Source organism: Artibeus jamaicensis, unplaced genomic scaffold (genome assembly GCF_021234435.1).
Source record: "Artibeus jamaicensis isolate MK-2021 breed Jamaican fruit bat unplaced genomic scaffold, CSHL_Jam_final scaffold_1964, whole genome shotgun sequence".
NCBI lineage: Eukaryota > Metazoa > Chordata > Mammalia > Chiroptera > Phyllostomidae > Artibeus > Artibeus jamaicensis.
In genome coordinates this window covers 19,124,955-19,143,377 of record NW_026522030.1, presented here as the reverse complement: position 1 = coordinate 19,143,377, position 18,423 = coordinate 19,124,955, and the positions used below count along the sequence as shown (strand labels likewise).

Genomic DNA, 18,423 nt, shown 5'->3' with positions numbered 1-18,423 from the left:
ATTCATTAGAGGAGATTGTTCACTGTCGACTGATTTGCTCATTCTTATTAATTTTCCCTGCGTCATCCATCCCTGAGGGGACAAGGAGGGCAATGTTTTTTTAGAAACATAGAATTAAATTCACCATAAAACTTGACAAAAAAATACAATTCCACTAAAAATCAGCCATTTTTAGTTAAGGTGGGAAGTGGGTCCATTTGGGCTTGGATACTGGCTTTTGGATGACCTCTCTCGAGTCTAGTTATAACTCAGCTGACGACAGAAAACTGAGATTCAGGCTGCCTACTGCTTACGGCATCAAGTCCAGACTCTTCCAGTGGCATTCGGGGACGTGGCCAACCCCCCTCCAACACAGGTGCCCCTACAGCTCCTGAAACCACAGTAGTTCCTATGCCCTGTTCACAAATGAAGCCGCACTTCTCCACTCCTGCTGCTTTTGTGTGCTGCTTCCCTAGCCCGGAATCCCCATCCCCATGCCAATCCCAGCTCAGATGCCTCCTCTTCCAGGAAGTCTTCCCTGATCTTCCCCTTCTCTGGTCACAAGGCAGACATTTTGTGCTTCCTTGGAAGGACAGTGACATCACCCCACTCATCCCCACTCAGGTCTCACCAGAGTGCAGGGCCCAGGTCCCACCCACGTTCACATTGCCAGTGTCTGCACCCCTCTGTCCTCTGGAGAAGGCTACTTATGTGCATGTGGAAGATGACAGAGGGCAAGTCTAGTGAGTGAATTCAACCCTAGGATGCTCGTACCGTGGGAGACCCAAGTTCAGGGAGAGTGAGGGGAACCGTGCCAGCAGCAGACAATCAGGACCGGTTAATAACCACACGCAGGGTGACTGGGCGGTGCTGTGACTGCAGTGCCGGCGGGAGGTGAGGAGCGCGTGGGCGAGCAAAAGGGGGCAAGAGGCACAGGGGTGGCAAAGTACCAGTGGGACCCGGGCTGCCCGAGGCAGCATCCCAACGACAGAGACCAAAAGACCGTCCTTAAAAACATTTATTGTGGGAGGGGGGGCAGGGTCATGGGACGTCATCTCCTCTGTGAAAGCAGGGTGGCACACAGGTTCTCTGGGGAATCGTGTTTCCAGACGGTACCAGCCACAGCACACGTTCCTTCAGCCTGCGCAGAGGCCCGGGGACTCTCACCGCTGAGACGTCGTTAAGGTGGGGCAATCACGTTTTTGGTTTTGGTGAACATGTCAGACAGTAACATTTATGTTATTTTTGCACGTAATTACGACGGTAAACCCAGCCTCGAGCTGTCTTCATGCTCGGCTCCGTCCACTCTGCTCTCTGGGTCTGCACCCAGCTCTCCAATTTTGAGCAGGCAGATCTGAGGGGATGCAACTGATTTTGTTAAGTGTCTTCGCAGATGCACGCTGTTCTGCTACCTTCCCTGGGGCCTCAGCGTCCCTAGTTCTCCTGAGTGTCTGCCCACCCGTGAGAGAGGTAGGGGGTGCTGAGTGGAGAGGGGCTGTGAGCAGGACCCCCAGCAGCTCCAGCCTCCAAACAGAAAGAGCTTCCACCTGGATCAGTTTTAATTCTAATTGTATTCAAAGAAGGGGCTCCAACGTTTTTAAGTCTGAAAACCACCCACCTAGTTTCATTCCTCGCTTATTGAAATGAGGAAGCTGGGGTGCACAAAACAAAGGGAACTTGGGCAAAGTCGCACAGCAAGCCAGGACTGAGGTCCCAAATGGGCCTTGTGGCTCTAGAGTCCTAGGCCATTCTCCTGCTGTGCAGTGTGTGTCAGGGTGACATTGCCCGATTTTCCAGAGGTGGGACCGCCAGCCTTAAAGGCGGAGAATGCAGTTCCAAAATGGACCCCAAAATGGCATGCCGGCTCCGGGCAGCATGAGCTTGTGCTTCAGAAGCAGAGATGGGCCTGGGCAGGAACCCTTGAACCCGTGGGACGGGCCGCATCTTCCTTTATGTGGTTACGAGATGGTCCCGAGAAGCTGCACCACGCAGCGGGAAGAGCTCTGCGGGTCCTTCTCAGAGGCCTGCAGACCTTGGGCAGGCGCTTCACTCTCGGGGCCTAGTTTCTTCACCTGCGGAGGGGGGGTGCACCAGTACGCGCCCTCCCTGCTCCCCAGGAGCGGGGAGTGACCACGGATGGCTTAAGGACTATCCGCACGTGCGATCCCAATTTTAAAAATGTTAATTCCCTAGGATATCTATTTTTTTAAATCCCAGATATCAAATATTTTCCTTCTTTCTTTCCTCATTAAAAAAGAAAGAAAGCCTCATTCCTGGTTGAGGTCAAAACATTTCTACACAGAACATGTTCTGCCACACTCTGTTGCATCCCCCAGAGGGAGCGCGGCCGGGTCTCCACTGCCTACTGGGTGAGGGAATGCTGGGCTTGTTCGCAAGTGGACATCTTGGTCCCCAGACGCCCAGCCACGGGGCCCCTGAGTCGGGTAAAGTGTTCCTTTAAGACGAGAAACCAGCAGAGAGAGAGGAGCTACGGCCAGCTGTCTGTACCCAAGTATGAAGCAATAGCCTTTGTTTTCGAGGAAGCACCAGTTTAAAAAGGACGCTCAGACCACACTTCCCGCATTTCGTCCACAAGGCCATCCTACTCCAGCATGCAAGGTTGGAAGGGCCACAGGTAACCTCCAGTCCAAATGCCACATTCACAGGTGACGAGACCAAGACCCAGCGAGGGAAAGGACCTGTCCAGGTCACACAGCAAGTCAGAGGTCAGGTGGGGGACAGCAGGGCCCCCTCCTCCCTGCTACAACACACAGTCACTCAGTCACAGAGCCCCACCGATCAGCCGCAGACGAATGAGGTAGAGTCGCAGCTGCCGCGTGCCCCGTGCAGCCCTTCCGAGTTCCCAGTGTGCCACGCCGTGATCTTCCCCGGGGAGCAGTCAGAAAAAGAGTTCTGATGGAGCAATTCATTTCTAAAGTATAAAAAACCACATGCAGGCCATTTCCCCAGCGTTTGCCCTGCTAAAAACCATATCTGTATGTGAATCTAGTTTGCATCTAACTTTGAAAAACATACAAAAGGGGTCTTCTACAAACACGGTTTCTCTAACTTGCCCTGGAGCAAAACGACGCAGGACTTGACTTCGTCGTCGTCCTGCGATCTGCGTTTCTGAGACCCTGGGAGGGAAGAGGGAACAGAGTTAGGGGAAAGGCGCCTGCTCCGTCACGGTCAGCTGCGTGGTGAGTGGAAGGCACAGGAAAGGACCCTTAACTTTAAATCTCCACCCGGCGAGGAGCGTGGTGGCCACGAGCCGGGCCCTGGGGGCCCAAGGAGCATGTACACAGCCAGCGGGCAGACGTTTCAGGGACCCTAACTTACTATGAGGAAAAACTTCCGGACACTGGAAAACCCAGGGACGGCTCTCTTGTGGTAGTGAGCACTGCATCTCTGGAGGTATGCAAGCAGGGGCTGGCCTGTAGTGTACCTCGCAGAGGGAACTCGGGAACTGGGAGGTGCCCATGCTCTTAAAACTCCATGGCTCCCTTTTGAAAACTCATCTATGATGGGCTGTATTCATAGCCAGGTAAAATTTCTGTTTTTTAAAGTATAATATATACATATTTATACTTAAAAACTACATATACTTAAAACACGGAACATATAGTCACACACATACATGTATGCACGTACACATGTGTACACACATACAGGCACACAGAACGAAAAGTCCCAACACTGGATTTTTTGTTCTATATTTATCAGAATAAAACAGAAAGGCGAGCATCCAGGCGCTGTAAAAGCCGTCCCCTAACTCATTTCTATTGGGTGAGTTTGGCATTTTCCCCGCGGCTCCTGGCCCCGAGGGAACCACAGCACAGTCTTCCTCTGTCTCCTCAGCTCTGAGCTGCTTGACTCGCCCCACACTCACTGCTGCCCCGTGTTTCCTTGGCTTTGCGTTCCTTGTAGTTTAACGGCGTTCACTTTTCTGTTCTCCCTGCATCCCCTAGACCTGATGTAAGGCCTTGGGCGCAGAAAGTGCCCAGTAGTAGTGGCTGCAGACGGAATAACACACATGACAACCACAGCAACATCCTTCTGCTTTTCACAAACTATCGAGCCTGCTTCTCGTTTTCCCTGCCCTGTGAAGTCCTTGCCGGCAGGCCTTGGCACGGGTGCCTGTTCAGGACAGTTCTCCTGCCCTGGGCCTCCGGGGAGAGGAGCAGGCTCCCACCAGCCCCAGCGCAGCAGGGTGTGGCCACGGGACTTGCTTTGGCCAATGGACGTAAGCGGCTGACAGAAACTTTAAATGAGATTGTGTGCTTGGCATGGCCTCCTGCTTGTCCCCTCTGCCATGAGAGTGGACACATTCCATACCAGGGCTGCTCCTCTGGCTGCATCCCTGTCATAGAAGACGACACGTGGGATGGAGCCCCAGCTAACCCGCCACCTTGAGAAGAAATGTGAGCAAGCAAGAGATAAATGTTGGTGGCCGTGAACCAGCGAGGTTTGGGGGTTGTTAGGCAGCAGAAGCTGGCCAATAAGGGGCTGTTTCCTAAGTTCATGGCCCACCTGTCAGCAGGGGACAGCTGCCTCCCTGCTGTCTCCCAGCTGACTCTGAGGACCAGGCCCAGCTGGCCCAGGGAGGTGCAGATTCTCTGCGGATGTGCTGCTAAGAGGCATCGTGTTGAGGACAGGGAGGCACAGCCTGGGGATGGCAGAGCTGCGGACAAGGGGAACCAGACAGAGACAAACAGCTCCCGCTCTCTTCTCAGTGGGCATGTTTTCGCACAGGTGCTGACGCCATGACAGCTTCTGCTCACTCCAGGAGGTTCTGGAGGAAATATTTGGTGCCGCCTCAGAAACAGACACAATGGGCCCTTTTCACCTTCTGGATGCCCATACGTTCGCAGCTCTTGCCGTGCATGCCGGGCGGGAAGCCCAGAGTGACACGCGTGTGGAACATGCTAGAGATGCCACCTGCTAATCGCAGTAGGTTCCTACTCTTGTTTTGTGCCCTTCTGGTTTCTCTGGGCCTACACGTTTTTCTTTCTTTTTATTATACATCTTATAAACCATCTCAATTTCTTGTGACGCAGGTGTATAAACACCCAAAATGACTTAGAAGGCATACTTACTCTGTCACATGCGGTCATCCGGAGCTGGGCCACGAAGGAGTTTGTACATATGCGGGTCACTAACTGTCACCGTGCCACGGGACTGGGCCTCCCCCAGCGCGTTGGCCGAGTGGCACTGGTACACCCCCTCGTCCTCCTTCCTCAGAGGGCTGATCTGGAAACACAGGGAGCATGTTCGTGTAGTTCCCTGCGGCACGACGCGACCACTCCGGTACGTGGCCTTGACAAGACCTCTGGCCACTTGCTCCTCTTCAGAGTAAGCAAGAGCGCACTGTCTCTCTTCTCACCTTCTCAGTGCCTCTGTCCTGGCTCTCATGTAGTGTTTCCTCTGCATTCCTGCCTTTTACTGTGAGCTACCTAGTCCTCTTTTTTTAAAAAGATTTTATTTATTTACTTTTAGGGAGGAAGGGAGGGAGAAAGAGGGAGAGAAACATTAATCAGCTCATCCCCAACTAGGGACCTGGCCCGCCATCAGGCATGTGCCCTGACTGGGAATTGGACAGTGAGTGACCTTTTGGTTTGCAGGCTGGTGCTCAGTCCACTGAGCCATACCAGCCAGGGCTGGTCCTCTTATTGAAGGTATAGGTATAGCTTATAAGGAAAATATTGCAAATTAAAAAAAATAATAATCTATTGCCCATGAAATGGCCCACAAGGGCTCCCAGTGGAGGCAGCCTTCACAAATTAACACCAGAGAAAATGTTTTCCTCCATACTTTCTCCTAATAAAGCATGGGAAGGTTAAGGTCATGGGGCCCTTGGATGCTGTCCAGTCTAAAGCTCTCTTTTTACAACTGTGGACACAGAGGCTCGGATTTGAAAAAGCCACAGACCCAACCGCATTCTGAGGTTCTGAGCTGGGTGCAGAAGAGTCACCAAACCTCGGAGAGGTGGTGGGGCAGTGGGAAGAACCCCCAGGGCAGCCCGCCCTGCTGCCCCTGCAGAGCAGATAGATCACGCAGGCCCTCTCCTCTCCTGCTCCCTCTTGCTAGAATGGCTTCTGTCAATCACGGGTCGATCTACAGACCAGGAGGGTTTATGTGCCCCATCTCGTTTTGAATTTGCACCAGTGGTGGACGCAGGGGAGCATGGTCATTAGCCTCACGCTCCAGGGGACTAGCAGGTAAGTCACAGACTATTAGAGTCAAGTGGCCCTTGGACGCTGTCCAGTCCAAAGCCCTCTTTTTAAAACTGTGGGCATGGAAGCTCAGAGAGGTAGTTACTTGGCCAACACGGACCCTTGTCTCGTCACTCCAGGGCTCCTTCAAATACACGGCATTCCTTCTTCTTAGCAAACCCGCAGCAGGTGGCATGGAGGAGCCATGAGAGGACCCAGAGGTGCCATCCTCCCTCCTTACTGGCCGTGTGGCCTTGGGCAAGTTTCCTATGGCAGCCGTAACAAAGCACCACACACCCAGTGGCTTGAAACGACATGCACACCATCTGCCCTTGCTGAGGCCGGAAGTCCAGGTGGGTCTCAGTGGGCCAAAGTCATGATGTCAGCAGGGCTGCCGTCTTTCCAGAGGCCCTAGGGGAGTATCTGCTCTTGCCTTTTCTGGTCCAGAGGCAGTCTGCACTCCTTGGCTTGCGGCCCCTTTCCTTCATCTTCAAAGCCAGCAATGGTGGTCGTGTCTCTCTCACACTCCCATCTCTCTCTCCTGTCTCCCTCTTTCACATCTAAAGAACTCTGTGATGGCCTTGGCCCCACCCAGATAATCTGGGGTAACTTCCTTATGAAAGTCACCTGATTAGTAACCTTAATTCCAGCTACAACCTTAACCCCCTCTTGCCATATAACAGAAAACATCCACAGGTTCCGGGCCTAGGACATGGACATCTTTCTGAGGCCGTAACTGCTACCACTGAAGGTCACTTATGCTCTCAGGGGTTACACACCTTCCCTGCTTTCCTGACAGTCCTCACAGGGTCCAGTGAGAAGTGGATAAGAAACGTGTGACATGTTACAGAAATATCGAGGGTGCTTTGTACAGGCCAATCATAGCCAGTAGTCCTAAATGAACGGGATGCTCACCAAAATCCAGGCTGTGGCCTCGTGGTCAGAGGGCCCCCCTCGCACCTGGACAGCTATGTTCACATGGTCCCCAGGCAGGTCCTCTAGCACCTGGGTGCCCTCGGGAGACTGTGTGACCTGCAGAGGACAAGAACACCAGGAGGGGTTTAGTGGGAGCATTTCCAGGTACACGCCACCCCACAGACACCCTCTGTCTTCATCTTCCTGCTGACCTGAAGGCCGAAACCCTAGTAGCTCTTGCTCCTACTGAAATGTCCGTTGCTTTTAAACCCTGAATTATGCACAGACAGCACATCCTGATGGACAGCAAAGATGTGGACGCCCCCACTGTCTCATGGAAGCAGTTCAGAATGCCACGGCCCTGTCAGGGCTGTTGTGACAAGGGGACAACTTCTCTGTGACCCATGCTGGTCTCTCAAATACTGATTGATCTGCAGGAGGATCTATTTTGGAACAGGACTGGGTTACCTGCCACCACCCAAGTCTTTCTAAAACCCAAACCCAGTGAGGCAGCCTCTAACTTCATCCCAGCTGGTCCAGGCTAAATAACCAGCAGAACTTTCCCGACAGCTAAGTGGCCAAGAGAGCAAATGCCACAGGAAGGATGGCAACTGCCCTTCTCTGGGGACAGCTTTGGGAGAAAAGTTTTGTGGCATAAACCTGGAGGCAGAGGAATGGTATATAACGGGGTGTCCAACTGGCTGCCCAACACAAAATCGTAAGTTTTTCTTAAAACATGAGATGTTTTTGTGATTATGTGTCACAGTGTATTTAATGTGTGGTCCAAGACAGCTCTTCTTCTTCCAATGTCACCCAGAGACACCCCAACCAAAAGGTTGGACACCCCTGTAAGATATCCTCTGGTCCACACAAAAAAATATACACAGAAACACTTAGAATAAAAGAAAACATTTACACCCTCCCTCCCTCCCTTCCCGTCTCCCTCTCTCTCTCTCCCACACACACACACACACACACACACACACACACTCTCGAGTGTTTGGCTGTAAGTACCTTCCTCCACGTGATGACTGGGGGCGGTGCAGCCCTCACCTCACAGGACAGGTGCGCCTGTGCCCCGGTGACGTTGTGAACACTTCGTGGTGGGATGACGACCACAGGAGCTGGGCGACAAGACAAGGAAGCACAACCATTACCCGGCCAGGTCCCAAGGGCCCCACTTCTAGAATTTTCCTCCTGGGAAGAGCCTGCTGGGACAGAGCATGATGGGAGAGCAGTGGCCGACAAAAGCTCTCCACCCACAGAGAACAAAGTCTCAGGCAAGGAATCGTGGGAACGAGTTTGCCTTAGACCCGAAAGGGTGCCTATGTGCTTCCTCACCCATCGCCTTTGTTCTACCAACAAGAAAACAGGGCCCCAGAGAGAAAAGGCAGCCACCTAAAATCACACAGCATGTCTGCAGTGGGGCTCCCGTCTCGTCGCACTCCTCCCCTGGCCCAGCTGCCATCTGCTTTCAGCTCAACGACAGGACAGGGCTCCGGGAGGGGCTGGTGTCACTTCACCAACGGCAGTCTTCTAACAGATGGGCCTTTCTCCTTTCCAGAGGCGGGCATTTCACAGAATAACACCACGTAGAACCCAGCATCCACCCCAGAGCGGAGACCCCCTGCGGCCCTTTCAAGACGCTCATTTGCACATCACAGACTCATGAGCTCCACACTTGGCCTCCCCCACTCCACACCCCTCCCACTCCACACCCCCCCACGCCCCAGTGGCAAAACTGTTGGGCTGGAAGCTGGGTAGAGACTGGGCATCAGGCGATGTGGATGTGGGCTGCCAGAGCACTGCAGAAAGGAGAAGGAGCGCGTGGGCATCTGAGTTAGAAATTCTTAGCTGACACTCCACTCTCCTCCCTCCTCTCTGTGCCTGGCATCTGCTCTGCCCACACTGGGACTAAAAGCATCAAGTCTGGCGGCCCTTCAATGTATCTGCCTCTGCATGGAATGCACCCCCAGCCCACAGGTAGCTGGCTCCCCAGGTGCAGGGCTGACAGGGTGTGTTCTAGTCCAGGACCAGGGGTTCTGTGCCGCTTTCACCTGCTGAATCGGAGCCTGCCTTGCAGCCCAGGTGCTTCCACCTGGTCTCACCTGCACAAGAAGGCAAGCTTGGCCCACCCTTGCACCTGACCCCACGGTGTCTTGGGCAAGGTGAAAATGTGGTCTTTGGGGAGGAAAATGCTCTCTATTCAGGTCTGCTTGTCTGTAAGATGCGAACAATACCCTCAGCTTCAGAGGGTCACTGAGCTGGTCTTACCGCGTGATGAGTGGGAGTGATGGTTTCAGTTAGCATGATATGCAAGTGGGGGTCAGGAGCAGGTCTGGTACACAGATGGCTGGGTGAGGAAACACATGACAAATAAAAGAGCAAACACATCCATTCTCCAGCCATCTGACTGCAGAGAGTGTGGACTCCTGGGGCTTCCCTGGTGACTCAAGGACAGCCCAGCAAGCTGGCCTCGAAGAAGAAAAGGAGAACAAAGAGAAGGAGACAAAAGGCTGGAGGGAAAGGGGAGGGAACAGGAGTGAAAGGACACAGAAATGAGGCTGGTCTGGCTCCTTCGCACAGACTGGGAAGCAGACTCTGTCAAGCTGGTGCCAAAAACAAAAAACAAAACCCAACTTTGGGAAACCGTCTTAGAGCTGCAAAATCTCAGAGAAGCCTAACTCCCCAAGATCCTGAGCCTGTGTCTATGATGTGTTCATTGAGCCTCCACTTGCACGCCTCTAATGACAGACAGCTCACTACCTATGGAGCCAGGCCCTTCTATTCTTGGAGGGCTCTGCAGGTAAGAAAGCTTGCTCTCATGGGACCTAAAACTCACCTCCCTGTGTCTCCCACCTGTTTATACCAATGCTGCCCTCTAAAGTCCTACAGCGCTCTGGGTGTCCCAAGGGCCACCAGTGAGGTGAATAGAGACACTGCCCTTTCCCCCTACAGGCTTTCTTCCCCCTCAGCCCGGGCAGCTCACTCCTTCAGCTGTGCCCATCTCACTGCCCTCTAAGCCACACAACCCCAAGTAGAGCCAACGTCCCCTCAGTGAACCAAGGTCCTGGGCTTCCAACATTGCCCGATGTGCCCTGGCCACCTGCCTGGCTGCCGCAAAGAACCACAAGAGCCCTGCTCTCTGGCAGGAGCCCCGCCTGCACAGACAAAAAAGAGAGTCTGATTTATTCACGTCCTCTGTCCTGCCAGCGTCGCCTCCCCGGAGCCCATGCCCATTCTCAAAGGGCTCGCTGTGCGGACAGTCAGAACCACGTCTTATTCCAGGGCCTGCCGCGGGGGTTCCAAAGGGACGCCCAATCCATGTGTTTTACTTCCATTCATGTAAAGTCATAAATTTTAAATGAGATTTCATCAATCCTTTTCAGGCCTAAATGAATAAACCAGTAAATCACATGTCACCTTTCTCTCCTTGTACTTCCCTCTCCCTTTCTTGCAATAACTACACTTGAGAAAGCCTGTCTCGGAAATACTGTCTTTGCCACTGATTTCCTGGCAGAAAAATGCCATTTGTCTTACAAAAGAGCCCCCTACGCTAGATGACAGAGTGGCATTCAAATTTTTATCTTTAAATTTACATACGGTACGTTCGCTCTCTGGTGCACAGTTCTGGTTTTGACAGATGCCCACAGTCATGCAAATGCCGCCACAACCGAGACACAGAGCAGTTACCTCGAACGGTTTCCTCCTGTGTCTCTGTCACAGTCATCTGTCTTTAATGTTGACACATCTGATTTTAAACTGACAATATTTTTATCCGTAACAGCTCTTCACAATCAGCCATCATCATCATTGCAATACTGGTAGTGATGCCGCTGACTGACACCGAGGGCTGGCTGCGTGCTGGGCGCGCTTCTGTCCCAGGGGTTGTGACCCCGTCCGGTCCCTCCAGCAGTCCCGCCAGCCAGGCAGGTGAGCCAGGGCCCCCCGGCCTTAAATGGTGGGGCGACGCCATGGGCCTGGGCTCTGGCCCCAGGCTCTGTCCACACCATTTTGCCCTCTCCTCCTGTGACACCTCCACAGCCAGTGCTCTCTTCATCCTCACACCAGCCCTGCATTTGTACCCATTTCACAAATGAGAAAACCAAGGCTCTGAGAGCTGACGTGTGTGGAGGGACAGGGACTCAAACCCAGGGCCCTGAGTCCATTAACGCCACACTGATTTTTAAAGTGAAACATCTGTTATTCCGTGTGGACGCCTTTCTCGTGTGAGAAAGCCTTCCTTGGGGATTGTGTTGGGGGCCGCAGGACAACCCCTGGGTTGCAGGATTTGCTGGGGGGACCACAGGACCCAGCCCAGCTTTACTCTCAGCTGTGATTTATCGCAGCGGAAGGAGACAAAGCAGATCAGCAGAGGGAAGAGGCACGCGGGGCCGGGACTGGGGAAACCAGACGCAGGCTTCTGAGAGCCTCTCCCGGCGAAGTCACACAGGACACACTTAGTTCCCCAGCCTTGGACTGTGACAACCCGTGCAAAATGCCACCTGCCAGGGAAGCTCTGGGCCTGACGGTTGTGCTGGGGCTGGTCACCGAGGCTCCCTCTGCCTGCTGTAGATGCAGATCCAGGCTCCCAGCAAGGGAGCAGCTGTCCAGCTGTCCTTTGTTCAGTGCAGGCAGTGAGCCACCACTATCAGTCCTAAAACCCTTGTCCCCAGACACCAGCCACGGGCCACCCTTGCCCCCAGGCTTGTGGGAAGATACACAGCTACACTGACCCTTTTCTGCCCAGGAATAAACCGGCACCCCCACCCCAGGCTTCACCCCAAGCAAATGGCTCTTGTGAAGACACCATTAAATGCACCCCGTGTCCTCAACACCAGCAGGACACTCCCAGCCCTACTGTTCCCAAGGGCTCATTCAAGTGCAGCACTGGGATGCTCAACGCCATGACCACCCCAGGCAGGAAGAACCCATGGTCCAATCCTGTCTCTGCCACACCCCAGGGCTGCAACATGGCCTCAGCATCTTCTTTAAAGTGAGCCTGGCAGTCCATTCTCCCTCCCCTGTGCTCCCCATATGCTGCAGTGAGGAAGTTACCAGGCCCCTTGCCAACTGTCAAGGCTTCCACGGAGGGGCCTGAGGACTTGGCTGGTTGCTGCACCCTGAGGGTAGTGTCCTCGAAGAGGCCTCTGGTGGGCGGGCTCGCAGCCCTTCCTCGGGCGAGCCCGGAGCGAGGCCTTACAGTTGCCAGGGCAGCCACGCTTCTGGAAGAGCCACGGCCTCCCTTCCCACCTGCCTCTGACAGGAGTCACGCGGCTCTCAAGAGAGAGGATGGTACCCGGTCGGCTGGGTCTGTGAATGTGCCAGCTTTGTCTGTCTAGCCCTTCCTTGCTCAATACTTGTTTCCTCTGTTCATGGCAGCCACAGCCCTGGCAACGCTGGGCCAGCACAGCTCTGCCCACTGGGTAACAGACAACAGTCACCAGGTGTGTCCGGACAAAGGCGGTGCTGTGGGTGGGCAAAATGTACCCAGGGACTCTCCTACCCATAGGAGCCTGCTTGGGCAGCTTGCTCACCACCTCCTCCTGATCTGCGAATGAAGGCGACTTCACTCCCCCCAGGGTGCAGGGAGAGAATGGGTGTGGCTGCATTATTAAACTGGCGGGTCTGTACAAATGAAGGGGATCGATGTCATTATTATAGTGTGTGGGGATCTGTCCCCCTGCCCCGTCAGCTACGTCCTTGATGGCTGGAACGAACAATCTTTGCATGTGCCTCAGATTTCTTTAGAGTTAATGGCGCTAGGGAAGGAAAGAATATTAAAAGTCATCCCCCAGGACCCCATCTACCTGTAGGAGAGGGCGCACCACCGGAGGGTTTACTGATCAACGCACTGCACAGCCCTGGTAATTTATGCTAATAGTCATGTTACGGCGCAGGAGAAACGGCTCAGTCCCTCTCCCTGCAGCCTGCGCCTCACTCAAACCCCTCCCTCGGCATGAAAGGCTTTTGAGCAGGAGACCCCCCCTCCTTTGTCCCTCTCACAAAGTGGCATTCACTGCCTCTCCTGGTTACCTGGTAACACATGCTTCACAAAGACCCATTTCTAAGTGGAGCTGGAATTTCAACCGAGGTAAATTTTCTAAGATTTAGGATCTCAAGAGCTCACAGAAGCCTTGGGGGCTCAGTGGCCCAGTGGGCACTGACATGGGACCCTGATCCTATGTAATTTCACACTCGGAACAGGACATCAACCTGCTGTTTGCAGGATCCCAACGTCGGCAAGCAGTCACAATGCACAGACAGAACAACGCAGCCTTTTAAAGTAATGACAGCAGTAACAACTTAATGCCAGGCTAGCTGACAGTTGAGAAAGCAAACCAAGAGTTTAGGACAGAATGGAGCTTCGCCCCTGAGCCTGGCACTAAACTGCTCTGGGCTTAGCTCCGGTGGCTGCCCAGCAGGCCCACAGCCCACATGCACTGCAGGACCTCTTTGCTCTGTGTCTCGGTTCACACTGTGCCTCCCCCCAACCCCCTCCGCCCAGGAACGTTCCCCTCGCCCTTCAAGGCTCCTCTCATGTGCCTCCCCTTCTGTGATGCTACCCTGTTCCTCTCAGGAGCCATCACCCAGAGCTAAACAGAGGAACCAGCAACCTGCCTTGGGGGGAAAACCGGAAGGCAGATCTGCCCTGAAAAACTCTCAAGACTCAAGAGCAGCCAATTGGCGGCACCTTCTGAATGAGGTTGCCAGAGGGCTAGAGGTGTGAGGCCCCACCTGAGAAGCCAGGAAAACCCAGGCTAGAGCCCCAGCTCTGCTGGGGAATAGCCAGGTGGCTCCAGGGAGACTGCTCCTGCCCCTGCCCCACATGCCTCAGCTTTCCCTTCTATGTAATGGGACTGAGACCTGCCCAGGGCAGTTGTAAATGTCGAGCAAGAAGATGGGATGCAAACGCAATTTCCAACAGTAAAGAATGAATTATTCATATGTGGGAACATAGTGGGTCTTCCATAAATGTGTGTGCATTAGGCGTTTTGGGTCTTTTCTGAGCACAGGAGGAAATTTAAGCCTGAAAACTGCTTCCAAATGCTCCTGAGAGGCATGCGTGAGAACACCTCCCACACTGGGTGGAACTTCGCACACATTTACAGACGCCTCGCTCCGCTCAAGTCGGGAGTTCGCACGTTGAAGGAGCAGGTGAGGTGCAAGGAGGGGTGGTTTTGTCACCAGTATTGAAGCAGAACAGCTGCTGCGGGGACTTGGTCTGCTTCCCTTCAACTGGGGTCCCCAGGGGCGTTGTTAAAAACTGCTTCTGCTGTGTCCTCTGAATAGAGGATGGCTTTAGGGCAGCACAGAGCGAGGTGCCGATTTTGCCTTAGTCACTAGCTAGGAAAGATCCCCTGTCCACAACTTCTTGATTGACCAGGACACAGGGGCAGGGGCCAGACAGACATTTCAGGACAAAAAGCAACGGGAAAAACAGTGCCCGACTGACAGGAGATTCCAGGAAGGCCTGATGCCTGTCACTAATGGGATCATTAAAAGCAGCTTCCGTGTGGCCTCCATTTGGCTCCCTGAACATCTTTACGCCCGGGGCCTGTGCCTGAGGTGCGCCTCAGGGCCCATAGATCAGAGTGGAGGGGCTGTCACATTTACTTGTCATTTGGTAATTTTCAGTGAATTAGGGGTATGGGGTTTCCATCTGCCATCTGGCTGCACTCTAGTAACCATGGCAACCACCACCTGCCTGACTTAACTCTATCAAGTCCTGTCCCCAAAGAGCACAAAATAGGGTATAGGGGACTTGGGAGCTGGTCAGGCTGCAATGGTCACCACGATCAATCCCCTGCACTGCTCCCTCACTGGAGTCTGTCTGCTCCCCATAATGGCAGATTTGGCTTAAATGTCTTAAACATCTTCAAGGCATCTCTCTTGGGAACAGAACACCACTCCAGGGAAGTATCATTTGAGACCATCTACGCCGGCAGATTCTGGGGCCCTGGTCTGCACTTATGTCTCCTGTGTGTGGAGTGAAAGTATTACCTGTCTGCAGACAAAGAGAACCGCCTGTGAATGAACTGCTGAGGAAAGCAGATTGTAAAATCGAGTGACAGGAACTAGAAAAAGGAAGGAGACAGGACTGTTTACGTGCCACAGGGTAGAAACAAAGGGGCCTCAACAGGGGCTCCACAGGGACTAACACAGCCCAGGGGATGGGCCAGCCCAAGGTCACTCAGGGAAACAGCAGCACAGGGAAGTGCCAGCCGGCTCTCTCCTCCATGGGAGCCCCCACTAGGAACAGCCACTGGCGATATTCCTGCACTCCAGGGAGGCCGCAGCGCGGATGGGCTGCACACTGTTTCCATGTTTCTGGGACAGGAGGGTCCGGGCCCCATTTCTGACAACACAACAATGCGTGTCTCCTGGACACACATCCACCCGGAATGCCTGGGCGAAGATAATCATAGAAACTTCCCAATGCCTGTTAAGGCCTTCCCCACCCCCAAGTCTTCCTTGTTGGAGCTGAAGTCACTACCCTGACTTAGGCAGTTGGGTCGGACTTGGTCTCCAGCAGTGGGCCAGAACCCCAAGCTGGACTTCTTGGGACTCACACTACACTCTCCCCTGCCCCCTCCAGGCAGCATAGAAAGGGACAGTTCTTCAAAACATAATGGTTTTTCTGGGCATCCCTTTATTAAGGTTTTGGATTATTTCTGTTTGATTTTTTAAAAAGTACACATAGAGGGTAGGAAGCAATAACACCGACAGACAACTTTACTGTGATGTTAATGAAGTGTAAGTTTCTAGGTCCCAAGCAATGATTAATTTTCTATTCCTTTACTTCAAGTGGGACCTTTCAAATTGTATAAGCCTTAGCCCCACAAAACCTGGGTCTGCCCCTGAATCTTTTCAGAGCCTAGGTCTGCAAATGACTTACCTGTCCTAAGTGGGAGCTCCCTCAGGAATCCCCAGCAGGGTCCCAGCCCTGGTGCTCAGCTCCGAATCCCGAGTTCTGGTTGGGAGCTCCTTCTCTGGCTTCTTCAAGGTTCCTCCCTCTCCATTCAAACAACCCACGCCGGGGACTTGAACCTGTTGAGGACCTCCCACTCTCAAACTCCCAGTCTTGTGGAGGCAAACTACCAGGCCTGCGAATAACTGCATCAGCAAGTATTTAAGTACCAAAAGGGACAGCAGGCTCCCCAAATTCCCACCAGCTCACTAGCTGGTGTACCCATGAACTTGGTAAGGGAAGGTGCAGCATGTGAATTCCTGCCCCAGCCTCCTTGCGCTCCCTGCCAAATAAGAAAAACTACATAGGCAGCGTTGGTGCTGGGAGGTGAGGAGAGACATTCTTTCGCCAATACCCCAGAGATCTAGGGTGTCCCCCCGCCTCTGCAGCACTGCCAGGCGGAAGCCCGACTTACCAAATACACAGGGGCCGTCGTGCACCTTGTGCAGGTGGCTTGGGTGCGCGCGCGGCGCGTGCCGGGCGCGCAGGCGCAGTGCGCAGACGCTGGGATAAGAGCGGCCGTCGGAACCGCAGACGGCGCCGCGCTGCGCGCACACGCAGAGCCCGGTGCCCTCGGGCGCCGCCCCAGCGGCTCGGCTGGCGCACACGAGCTCGGGGCCACAGCGCGCGCCAGCTGGGCCTCCGCAGCTCGCACCCTCCCCGCCCAGGCAGCGCGCGCAGCAGCCGCACTCATCGCGCGCCGGAATGCCGGGCGCCGGGCAGCGCGCGGGCGCGGGACAGTGCTCTGGCCGGCACGGACCGCACTCTGGGCGCCGGCCGCCCGCGCGGAGGAGCCCGAGGCCTGGGGCTACCGGCGGCAGCAGCAGAAGCAGCAGCGGGAAGAGCACGGGTGAGCGTGTCATGGTCCGCTCCAGGACGGTAGTAGCGCCTCTGCTTAGCTCTCCGTTCTTCACGCGCGGCGCCGCCACCCAACCCGCCCCGCCGCCGCTGATTGGCCGGGGCTGCACCGCGGGGTGCCCGCAGACGGCTGCCCGGTCCGGGACCGGAGCGGCGGGGTGGGCTCCCACCTGACCCGGTTCGGAGCAGGAGGAATGTTCGTAGACCCGCAGTCGGACACCCAAGGGTAGCAGGGGCGGGAACTTGCCTTAAGTCGCTATGGTAGAGCCAATATTGTATAAAAGGCTGGCTCCAAATATTATGCCCTTTAATCCTCTCAGAAGGACGCGCCATTTTATTTTGCATTTTGTAGTTTTCCAAGTTGTATTTTAGAAAAGGAATATATGGTTTAAAATTTTAGAATGTACAAATGGATGTAACGATATAAAGAGGGTTTTCCTTCTCTCGTGTCGCAATTCCCCAGCCCGGTCTCAAGAGGGCACTCGTTATCAGGTTCTTGGTGTACCTTTAAGGAATTTTGCTTGCCTATAAAAAGCACATAATTATATAGCTCCTCTCTTTAAACATATACGCACACACAGTAACGTGCCGTATACATTACTCTGTGCTTGGTTTTCTCACCTATGGTATTCCCCACAGTTTCCCTACCTCTTACGCCTGACATTGGCCCCTTTTACAATCAGTGGAGAATTAATTAGTTCCCCCCACTCCTTAATGCTGCATGAAGTGTGGTTCATCTTATGGTTAGGAGTGATTTGGGTGAGATATGGTGATCTATTTATGATTGGCTTCAGAATTTTAATCTTTGCGCGGTATTTAATTGCACAAAAACTGCATTTATTCAACCAGTTGTTTTTGGTCCTTTTGTTACTACAAGTAATGTTGTATTGGATGTCTTGGCACACAGTGTCAGCATATCTGTGACTTAATGGAGAATGCATGTTGGAAAGACACCGTGGGACAGGTTCTTGCAGTCCCTTATTTATTCATGCAGTCTCCATGCCTGCCCAGAGCCAGGTTCTGTGTGCCCGGTCTGGCAGAGCACTCAGATGAAAAACACAAGGGAGTCTCCATTGCTGGAGTTTGATGTTTGTTTGGCCAGGTGAAGACAATAGACGGAGGGAGGGATGTGCTGACCAGGCTTCATGGATGGCTTTTCTTGCCTTCACTCCCTCACCCTCATTTGTCCCATGTTGCTTGCTTTCTTTTTCTGAACTCCTAGAGATGGAGAAAGCCTCTTGGAGTCTAGGACGACCAGCCACAGCACTCTTGGGTGGTGTCTAGGTTGCTTTTCAAGCCCAGGCCCTTCCCAGTTTGCACTCTTTTAGGGGATGCCCTTATCCCCAAAAGGAGCCCCAGCAGAGGCCACTCTATGTGGTGGTCAGAGCAGGGCCAGATGCCTGGCCCACTCCAGTTCTTCCCTTACAAGCAAATGCAGGGGATGGGTATGGTCGGGCTTCGTGGGGTGGAGGTAGGGGGTGATGAGGA

The 18,423-nt window shown here is 53.8% G+C and overlaps 2 protein-coding genes across 2 annotated transcripts in view; one reads left to right on the top strand and one right to left on the bottom strand.

Moving 5' to 3' along the window:
• Nucleotides 1–992: 992 nt before the first annotated feature.
• On the bottom strand, nucleotides 993–16,968 carry IGFBPL1 (insulin like growth factor binding protein like 1). Its single transcript, XM_037140765.2, has 5 exons — nucleotides 16,493–16,968; nucleotides 8,121–8,230; nucleotides 7,107–7,223; nucleotides 5,076–5,229; nucleotides 993–3,116 (listed from the first exon to the last, which is right to left on the bottom strand). The coding sequence occupies exons 1-4, from the start codon at nucleotides 16,938–16,940 to the stop codon at nucleotides 5,080–5,082; spliced, it is 825 nt and encodes a 274-aa protein (XP_036996660.2). The 5' UTR covers nucleotides 16,941–16,968; the 3' UTR covers nucleotides 993–3,116; nucleotides 5,076–5,079.
• Nucleotides 16,856–18,423, top strand: part of LOC119045917 (stimulated by retinoic acid gene 6 protein-like) — a 44,447-nt gene continuing 42,879 nt past the window's right edge. Inside the window, exon 1 of the mRNA XM_053656303.1 lies at nucleotides 16,856–16,927. The gene's annotated coding sequence lies outside the window, so the exon portion shown is untranslated. The remainder of the gene's footprint in view (nucleotides 16,928–18,423) is intronic.

Coding starts and splice junctions, on each gene's coding strand:
- IGFBPL1 (XM_037140765.2), bottom strand. CDS start 16,940: ATGACACGCTCACCCGTGCTCTTCCCGCTGCTGCTTCTGCTGCTGCCG. Junction 8,231..16,492: donor CGACGGCCCCTGTGTATTTG/GTAAGTCGGGCT, acceptor CTTGTCGCCCAG/CTCCTGTGGTCGTCATCCCA. Junction 7,224..8,120: donor CAGTCATCACGTGGAGGAAG/GTACTTACAGCC, acceptor TGTCCTCTGCAG/GTCACACAGTCTCCCGAGGG.